Source organism: Scyliorhinus canicula, chromosome 2, assembly GCF_902713615.1.
Source record: "Scyliorhinus canicula chromosome 2, sScyCan1.1, whole genome shotgun sequence".
Lineage (NCBI taxonomy): Eukaryota > Metazoa > Chordata > Chondrichthyes > Carcharhiniformes > Scyliorhinidae > Scyliorhinus > Scyliorhinus canicula.
Genome location: NC_052147.1, coordinates 241,156,692 through 241,167,438, shown reverse-complemented (window position 1 = coordinate 241,167,438; position 10,747 = coordinate 241,156,692). Strand labels below are relative to the sequence as shown.

The window sequence follows — 10,747 nt, the reverse complement described above, 5'->3', positions numbered from 1 at the left end:
TTTAGGGTAGGATTGCTTGAACCCAATAGTAGCTTCACCTTTGTGTCTTATTTTGTGATCATAAAGTTGTCAGTTCCTCGCCCAACGAATCATTACAAGTATGTCAATAATGTTTTCGGAAGTATTGCAGTACAGAATACCAAATTCCAAAAGTGGTAATTTACTGACGTGCCATAAATACTTTAAAAAGGTCAGCTGGTAAATTACTCTTTGCACTTTGGCATTCACCAGCTGTAAATAAGCTGCTCACCTTGTTACTGGAAATGGTGTGTTTGTTGGGAAGTTTTCGTCGAAGCAGGAGTGGCCGTGACAAGCAGGTTTAAAAAAATTCTACAGATGTCTGGTTGGTTCCGCACTGAGTTCATTTATCAATTCTTTCTGGTACAAAATAGGCAAGTAGAGGCCACGGCAAAGATAATGCAGAACCAGATTAACATTGAGATTATGTTCAGTATAGTTACATTTCCTCTCCTCTATCCGGCTTCAAAAAGGACACTGGCAGTCCACTCATCCATAAATAAATCAGTCCTGTAGGGAAATGCATTCAGTGGATGGGACATTTAAAAAATCTTCAGATGAAGCAAGTTTCACAAAAGAATAATAGGCATCATTCAACAGTTCTAATTTGACTTTCCTGACGATTCTGCTCACAGAATGGAATATGTAAAAGACTGAATGAGTGAATCCATTGGCAGAAGTGTGAACAAAGGAAGTAAGAAGCTGTCAAAACGTCTGTCTCATTTTAGCAGTCTTGTGGTGAGTAATTTAAATTGTACTTTAAACATAATTGTACTCAAACTGCTGTAGCTGAAAATACAATGCGTGATAAAATAATAAAGTGAACGGATCTAATTCTTTGAGTTACTCTGACCTTAAACCAATTTAGTAATTTATATTTAGACTTTCTGGAGAATCTAGGGGCAGCAGGAATTAAGTTTTAATATACTTCTTTCCTGCTTTGTCTTCTGTGATCAATTGGGTAAGTTTCTGTTTCAAGTCATTATCACTATAGACAGACAGTTTTGTCATGCTGACTAAAATATGCTCATATTAGATTGAAAAGTAGCACCAAAAGTGGAGAGATGTTGTAATTTTTTGGCCATCTCTTTTAAACCATTTGATCCCCTACAAAGACTTTATTATAGTGATTGAATTCATTTGAATGTGGTTTTTGTGTGTGAATGTAGCAGGAAGTCTACTAATTCTATAGCATCTATAGATTCTTTGTGACATTGATGATATGATCCATCTGTCTTATTCCTGGGTAAAATTGAGAGGCTATCAGTAGTCTATTTTGAAGCTGCTCTAAGCTGCTACCAGGTGATGAGAGTTTGTACTTCCATTCAATTTTGCACTTTGATTTGGAAGGCCAATTAACTTCTGAATAAATTTATAGTTTGACTATAATAGGGGCTGCTTTAGCACACTGGGCTAAATCGCTGGCTTTGAAGGCAGGCCAGCAGCACGGTTCGATTCCCGTAACAGCCTCCCCGAACAGGTGCCGGAATGTGGCGACTAGGGGCTTTTCACAGTAACTTAATTGAAGCCTACTCGTGACAATAAGCGATTTTCATTTTCATTTCATTTCATAATATAACAATGTGTTATTATTTTTGCCCTCATCCACATAATCTTCCCAGAAATAGTCCAAGATTGAATCAGGAAAGATATTGAGGATAATGCATATTTTAAGAAAGATTATTTCTTGAACCTTTATAACCGTAGCTTTTCTAGTTTTGAGGTGTAGGAAGGATTTATTCTCACCAACAGCTCAGTTCTTTTCCTTCTGTCAGCAGCAACCATTCCTGCTATTGTTTCTGCATACAGATAAGATTTCATCTAATCATTTGACTTGGTGGGTAAACAGCTAATTTTGTGTTAAATCTTTTGGAAGTTTAGAAGTTTACAGCATGAAAACAGGCTCTTGGGCACAACTTGTCCATGCCGCCCAGTTTTTACCACAAAGCAAGTCCCAATTGCCCGCATTTGCCCCATATCCCTCCATACCCATCTTTCCCAGAACTGTCTAAATGGTTTTTAAAAGACAAAATTTTACTTGCCTCTACTACTGCATCTGGAACTCACCACCATGTGTGAAACATTTGCCCCTCTGGGCCCTTTTGTATCTCTCCCCTCTCACCTTAAACCTATACCCTCTAGTTTTAGACTCCCCTACCTTTGGGAAAAGATGTTGAGTATCTACCTTATTTATGCCCCTCATTATTTTATAGACTTCTATAAGATCAGCCCTAAGCCTCCTATGCTTCAGGGAAAAAAGTCCCAGTCTGTCCAACCTCCCCTTATAACTTAAACCATCAAGTCCCGGTCGCATCCCAGTAAATGTTTTCTGCATCTTTCTAGTTTAATAATATCCTTTATCCTTTTGCTGGAATGTTTTCTGCCATTTTTTAGACAGTCTTCAGTGAGCTTCTTGCTTTAATATTTATTGACGCTGCACTTCAAATTGAATAATTCCCATCTCTGTGTTACCCGCTCGCCATTCCAAATACTTCACACTTTATTCAGAACTTCCCCTCCTTCTCGCTTCCTCTTGTGAAGATGCTAACTAGCTCTGGGACTATAGTTACGTAGATATTGGCTCAAGTGCCACATTCAAAAAATGAAATTTATCATGTGTGAACCTGTTCAATACGTTTTCCCAGGCTATTAGAACAGCAAATTGGAAGGGAGGTGACATGTCAATGCCATGACTGATCATGCGTATCCAACCTTCACATTGCTGAAGGCATCATTGAATAGAGATCAGGAATGGTACTATGGTTGACTTTCCCCTTCTCTACACCGGGGGCACAATCAATTTGAGCATCTCTGCTGCTACTAACTAAATAGAGAAGAATTAGCTGAACAATCAAATATGGGGCTTCCTGTATGGTTTAGTTGCTTGTTGCTGAGTCACTCAGAGGGAAGGGCTTAATCAGATTTTTATCTTATTGACTCACCATTCTGATGCCAGCAGCTGGTTCTAAGACTTACAGTACTTGGGAATACATTTTGTCTCTCAACAGTGAGCATAATTACCTTTCTTTTTTGTTGTCTATTGATGTTGTGCTATGTCTATGGCTGAATTTTGACTCCGTTACATGCAGATGCCATGGTTGATGAAAAGAATAATTTCTGCTGCCCTTTGCTGGAAAAAGTATTTTTTTCTTTCTGCAGTGCAATAATGAGCACCAATTCCAATCTGGATATGGTGCAATGGTTGGAGTAGATAGAGTTTACTCATGGTGCGGCTGAGAATTCTCTGGAACAAAAGGTCATGAAAGGAAAGGTCAAAGGTCAACAAGAGGTGCATGAAAGGAAATGAACAACCAAAATAGGAAAAGTCATTGGTAGAAGTGTGAATGACATACATTGAAGGTAGCATATCGACACACAGAAATATAGGGAAAGATGAGTGGAGTCTCTGAGCCTGCCTCATATTGTCATGTTGCAAATTAACACCGTCATCCACATTCCCCACATGCCAGGGTGGGAAATGAATGCTTGAATTATTTTGAAGTCCTTAAGCAAGTATCCACAGCAGTTGGTGAAATTTGAATTCAATAAAAGTCTGGAATTAAAAGTCTAATGGTGATCAATTCACCATTGTCGATTGTCATAAAAAAACATTTGGTTCGCTAATGTCCTTTAGGGAAGGAAATCTGCCATCCTTACTTGGTCTGGCCGACATGTGAATCCAGATCAACAGCAATGTGGTTGACTCTTAACTGTGACCTCAAGGGAAATCAGGGATGGTCAATAAATGCTGGCATAGCCTGCGCCACCCACATCCCATGAACAAATAATAACATTCTCCAGTCTGAGGATTTCTGAGGAAAATTCCTAAACTCTTTCAACTGGAGTTATTTAGATTGTAATTCGTAGGATGGATAAGGGGTAACAGATAGATGTAGCATATTTAAATTATCAAAATATGTTTAATAAGGATGTGGAGATGCCGGCGTTGGACTGGGGTGAGCACAGTAAGAAGTCTTACAACACCAGGTTAAAGTCCAACATGTTTGTCCACCTGAGGAAGGAGCAGTGCTCCGAAAGCTAGTATTTGAAACAAACATGTTGGACTTTAACCTGGTGTTGCAAGACTTCTTACTGTGTTTAATAAGGCGCTGCAGTGGAAGAGGTTACTACACAAGATTAGATCTCATGGGATTGGTGGTACCATATCCCAATGAATTGAGGATTAGTTAGGTAACTGAAAAGAGATAGGAAGAATAAACAAGTCATTTTTGATTGGTCTGCTTTACCTAGCAGGATACCACAGGATGAGTGTTTCAGTCTCAGCTATTTACTATCTATATTAGTAACCTAACTGTGTGTTATCAGCAAATTTAGATGCAATACATTTAAATAGTAGAGTAAGCTATGGGGATGCAAAGAGACTGCAAAGGATTTAGACAAGTTAACTGACTGGGAAAGAACATCGCAGTAAAATATGAAGGAAAGTGAAGTTATTCACTTTGACAAAAAAATAGAAGCAGAAAGAATATATTTTAAGAATAACAACTTTCTTTTATATATGAGCATACAAGATGGGAGCAGAAGTTGGCCATTTGCCACTCATGTCTGCTCTGCCATTCAATAAGATCTTGGTTGATCTGTGTATCATTCCCATCTATCCCCGATATGGTGCCTTTAATGCAATACAATGTCTCAAGCTATCTCATGAGTAGATTCAAGTTTAACACCAATCCACTGAAGGGAAGTTTAGGACAGATGATGAAAACTTGGTCAAAGAGGTCTAAAAGAAGGAAAGATAGGCAGAGTGATTCAGGGAGGATATCTACAACTTAGAACCTTGTGGAGCAATTGGAAAATATTGGTATTCAGAGGGATCTCAGTGTTGTACACAAATCACAGGAAGTTAACATGCAGTTACAGCAAGCAATTAGGAAAGCAAATGCTATGTTAACCATTATTATAAATAGAATGCAGTATCTGAGTAGAGACGTATTAGTGCAATTGGATGGGGCCTTGATAAGACCACAGCTGGAATACGATATACAGTTTTAGTCTCCTTTCCTAAGGATAGATATACTTGTCATAAGAGGGAGCGACTCCTCAAATAGAGGACTGATAGCGAGAGATTGACGAGCAGGTGAGCAAATATCCAGCCTTTCTTGTGGTATCTGAATGGCACCCAGCTCACAAATGGGGCAAAACTCAATTTGCATCCTGTGTATTGTTAGGACCCATCCAGGGTGAGATCCCTAGTTTGTTAACTTCCTGAATGGAACATCAATTTTGTTAAGCTTCTGGGCTAAGGAGGAATGGTCTAACTCCCCTTTTTTATTCACTCATGGGTTGGTCGCAACAAGGTTAATTTAAAACAAATGCCTTTCCCACATGGATACTTTTTCTGAGGCCAATTTTTAGAAGGAGGCAATTTAACTGGGCCTTCTTAAAGATAAAAAAAACACAGCAGGTACACTGATCAGATGAGAGGTTTAAAGTCCAGATAAAAGTGAAAAAATATAAGAATCAGTCTTTGGCTTGTCAATGAGAGTAGATGGCAGTGTGTTGCAGCCATTAAGTTGGGTGATTGCAATAGATCTGACTCTGGCAGGCTAGTGGTTAGTTTGGAGACACTGGATTCTGCAGGGTGGCTGAAAACCGGTCCGATATCCTTTAGCTTGTGGCTTTTGCTGATCTTTCTTCAATCCACTGAGAGAGAGAGGTATTTTTTGCCTGCAAGCTGAAGGGGTTACTGATTGATGTCTCTTCTTGTTTCTGTGTCACTCCAGTGCCAGAACACACAGATCAGATCTGCAACTGGCTTTTTATCCCAGTTCCCTGTGTATTCCTGAAAGGGAACAAGTACATAGAACATAGAAAATACAGTGCAGAAGGAGGCCATTCAGGCCATCGAGTCTGCATCAACCCACTTAAGCCCTCACCCCATCCCCATAATCCAATAACCCCTCCTAACCCTTTTGGTCACTAAGTGCAATTTATCATGGCCAATTCTTCTTTGGACTGTGAAAGAAAACGGGAGTACCCTGAGGAAACCCAATCAGACACGGGGAGAACGTGCAGACTGCGCACAGACAGTGACCCGGCGGGGAATCGAACCTGAGACCCTGACGCTGTGAAGCCACAGTGCTATCTACTTGTGCTACCATGCTGCCCGTTATGCTACCCGTGCTGCCGTAATGTGTCTCTTGCCCCCAGAATCAGATTTTTTTTATTCAGACCATTTCTACATTCTGAGTTATTGATCAGTGGTAAATGGGATTTTGGTGTCTGCTGAGATGTAAAATGTTTCTCTCCACACTCCCTCTTGGTGGTTCTTGTTTGTCTTTCTCACCTTCACTTTGGAAGGTGGCCTTGCATTTTAAAGCAATTTGTTAAGTCTCATTTCAAATTCCAAAATTTCTTGTCCACTACCCGTCTCATCACATTTTGAGCAACTTTCCAATGTTTTCAAGCCAATTCACCTGCTCTATTTAATCGTTCCCTAAAATTTGACACATAATCCAATAGTGTAATTTCCAATTTCTCACCCACCAATTTTTCTTTGATCAATTTAAGTGGTCCTCTTACCTCATGACCAAAAATTTGTTCAAAAAGACTACATTTGGTTGACTCATTAGGTGCTTCCCTAATTGCAAACAGTACGAATGGAATTCTGTTATCCCAATCCTCTGGATAATCTTGACAATAAGCCCTCAACATTGTCTTTAATGTCTGACACCACCTTTCTAACGCTCCCTGCGATTCTGGATGGTACGCAGTTGATTTAAATTGTTTTATTTCTCAGCTATCTATAACTTCTTTGAATAACTTTGAGGTAAAATTTGATCCTTGATCCGATTGTATTTCTGTGGACAATCCATATCTAGTTAAGAATTTAAGTAACTCCTCCACAATCTTTTTAGCTGTAATATTATGTACTGGAATGGCCTCTGGAAACCTAGTAGACACATCCATTATAGTCAAAAGATATTGATTCCTACTTTTGGTTTTAGAAAGCGGTCCTACACAATCAATTAGGACCCTCGTAAAAGGTTCCTCAAATGCTGGAATGGGTATTAAAGGCGCTGGTTTTATCACTGCTTGAGGTTTCCCTATCACTTGACATGTGTGACATGATTGACAAAATTTAACTACATCTTTATGTAGTCCAGGCCAATAAAAATGTTTCTGGATTTTAGCTTGGGTTTTCCTTATTCCCAAATGACCTCCCACTGGTAGCTCATTTGCAACTCGCAACACCTCCGTTCTCTACCCTATCGGCAATACTAGGGGCTGGTTTAGCTCACTGGGCTAAATCACTGGCTTTTAAAGCAGACCAAGCAGGTCAGCAGCATGGTTCGATTCCCGTACCAGCCTCCCCGGACAGGCGCCGGAATGTGGCGACTAGGGGCTTTTCACAGTAACTTCATTGAAGCCTACTCGTGACAATAAGCGATTTTTATTTCATTTCATTTTCAATACTACTTGATGAACTTCTGCCCACTTTTCATCTGTCTGCATATGTAAAGGTCTCCATTTTCTCATCAAGACATCACTTTTATGGTAATAACACTCTGGTATACTCTCAGATTCCTCTTCCGTATATGCTTTCTGATATATCTGTTTTATTTCTGCATCTTTCTGTTGTAACTCCGCCAATTTTCCTCATCCTCCACCTGTTCTTGTTCTTTTTCAACCATCTGATCAAAAATCGTTTCTGATAATTGCACTTCAACTTCATCTTCACTCTTCGATTTCGCCTCTTGTCTTAACCTGTGACTTTGCGACCTTGTTACTACACAACCTGGAAAAATCCCAGGATATTCGTCCTTCAACACTTCAGTTGTCTGATTTTCCACTGGCTTATCAACCACAGTAGGTATCCCTCCCACCTGCGATCCAGCTATATCATTACCCAAGATAAACTGCATTCCTGGACAAGATAGTTTCTCTATTACTCCTACTACCACTTCACCACTCTTCACTGGACTTTCCAACCTTACCGTATATAATGGAATGCTACTCCTCTCACCCTGAATTCCACATATCACCACCTTTTCTGGCAACATTCTTCCCAAACTACATAATTCCTCATCTCTTACCATTAAAGATTGACTAGTCCCTGTATCTCTTAAAATTGTGACTTCTTTACCTGCTCCTCCTGATACACATGAGTAGACTTTACCCACACAAGTAATTTCTTTAAAGACATCTGACACCTTCTTAACAATTACTTCTTGAACAGGCTGTACAATCATTTGCACCTCCTTTGCTTCCCTTGGGCTTTCCTTTACCACTCTAACAAATCCCACTGTCTTATCCTGTTTTACCACATCAGCCTTTCCAGTGCTTTTCTTCAACCACCAACACTGTGACTTTACATGGCCTAGTTTATTACAGTGAAAACATTTGAAACTTTTCATTTCTTTTCCACCCTCCTGGATTTCTTTTTTAATCTGAGGTGCACTCTCTTTATTGTCTCCCATCAGATCACCTTTACCTTTACCACTTGAGCATTTTTCATGTCCCCAGTTTCTATCCTTACATTTCTAAACCTTTGTCTGTAAGCTTCAGGCACTAGTTCATATGCACTTAAGATGGATTTCTTCACCTCCTGGTACGTTCCAGATACCTCCTCTGGTAGTGATGCAAACCCTTCACAAGCTCTACCTACCAGCTTTGTTTGAATCAGTAACACCCACATGTCCTGTTGCCATTTCATTTGTTTAGCTACCTTCTCAAATGAAATGAAAAAGGCTTCCACTTCCTTCTCGTCAAATCTTGGCAATGCTTGGACATATTTAAATAGATTCCCGCCACGCCTTCGACTTTGATGCTCTTTGTCACTATCCTCATCACTATCATCCAACTGCACGTTTCCCTTCACATCTGCCCATTTTAACCGACTGTCTTGTTTCATGGCCATTTTCTGAAGTTAAAACTCTCTCTCTCTTTATCTTTTTCCTTCATCTGTATCTCTCTTTCTCTTTCTTTTTATTTTGCTTGGGCTATTCTTTCTTTTCTCCTTTCTTCTCTCTCCTTTTCTTTTTCCTCTCTCTCTCTTTTGTATTCAAGCTGCTTTAATTCTTTCTCATGTTCCATTTGTTTAATTTGCAACTGAATTTTTGCCATTTCCAATGAGTCAAACTGTATCTCAGGCAACTTTAAATGCTTAGCCACCGCCATAATTCATCTTTTCGCATTTTGTCAGGTAATGTTAACTGCAATGTTTTTGCCAAATCGAATAGTCTGCTTTTATTCTCTGTCCATAAGGTATTGCATGTGACAGTCTCCACCCCCAAAAACGTCTGAGCCTCTGAAAGAGCCATTGTCCACAACACACTTAAACTAAAATACCACACCACAAAAGCAACAATCCTTCACTGTCTTTAAGTTCACAAAAGCCAATCCAATAGATAGACTTTTATCCCCCTCGAGCCCCCAATTGTTATGGGAAAGGTGTTTTCAGAACCCCAAAATGTATCATGGAGTTCAACCAACCCCCACCTTTAATGGATTGTTGCTTTTGAAGCACACAGTTTGTTCCCCAGGTGTAGTATTACAATTATGGACATGTGGTTTTTAAAACAAAACAATGTTTATTCCATGAACTCAAATTAACCTTTTAAATAAACATTTGATCTCTTAACACCCCTTACTTCAAACATAATCCCAAAAATAATACAACATTACCCAATCCTGCAAACTGTTCCATTACACATCCAAAAGACTTAACAAATCCTTCAAACAGAAGCTCATTAGATTTATATTCAATACTGAGACCTTTTTACAATTCCGATTTCACCAAAGGATTAAGAGATAGTCCTTCATGGCAGAGATCACCAGCAATGCAGCTCACAGCCACACCCAAGCTTTCTTCAAAATTGAAACTAAAACTTCCAAAAAGCAGAAGTGAGCTCAGCTCACCCCGTGACATCACTTCAGTAATATGATCAGCTTCATTTCTTAAAGGTACATTTCCTAAACATCCAATTCTTAAAGGCACTCTCACATGACAAGAGTGCATTGACAAATGGTACATCGACAAACAGTGGTTGGTTATAATGTGGAACAATAGGCCAAAAAAAGCAAATACATGAGCAAGAACAGCACAGGCATCGTGAATAGTGTTCATACAGGGAACAGATCAGTCTGAGGGGGAGTTGTTGTAGCTGTGGGGAAGAAGCTGTTCCTATGTCTGGATGTGCGGGTATTCAGATTTCTATACCTTCTGATGGAAGGGTCTGGAAGAAGGCAATGCCTGGGTGGGAGGGGTCTCTGATAATGCTGTCTGCCTTCCTGAGGCAGCGGGAGGTGTATACAGAATCAATGTGGGGGTGGCAAGCTTGTGTGATGCGTTGGGTTGAGTTCGCTACACACTGCTGTTTCTTGCGATCTTGGACTGAGCAGTTGTCGTACAAAGCTATGATGCAGCTGGATAGGATGCTCTATGGCACATCTGTAGAAATTTGGGAGAGTCAATGCAGACATGCCGAATTTCTTTAGCTTCCCGACGGTGTTGGGCTTTCCTTTCCCTTCCCTGACTGGTGAAAATAAGATCTGTTAGAAATGGAGGCAGAACTTCTGAAAATGAGCTCCATGTGACATTTTGGATAAGGCATAGACTCTCCAAGGCTCTGCATAAATCTGAGCCAATAAGTTTGAAGAAACCATGAGTGGAGCTAGGAAGGAAATTAAAGAAAGATGTGATCAGCAGCTTCAGATTATCTGACTGGCGGAAGTGATGCTGTTCCATTTGAACTGCTCATTCACT

General features: G+C 39.9%; 1 protein-coding gene across 2 annotated transcripts in view; it reads left to right on the top strand.

Annotated features, from left to right (window-relative positions):
- The first annotated feature begins 203 nt into the window (after positions 1 to 203).
- nckap5l (NCK-associated protein 5-like) overlaps positions 204 to 10,747 on the top strand; it is an 837,372-nt gene continuing 826,828 nt past the window's right edge. Inside the window, exon 1 of one of the 2 annotated variants that reach the window (XM_038789868.1) lies at positions 204 to 756. In XM_038789868.1, the coding sequence (XP_038645796.1) occupies positions 676 to 756 (81 nt within the window). In that variant the 5' untranslated portion in view covers positions 204 to 675. The remainder of the gene's footprint in view (positions 757 to 10,747) is intronic. The other variant, XM_038789861.1, reaches the window with a different exon arrangement.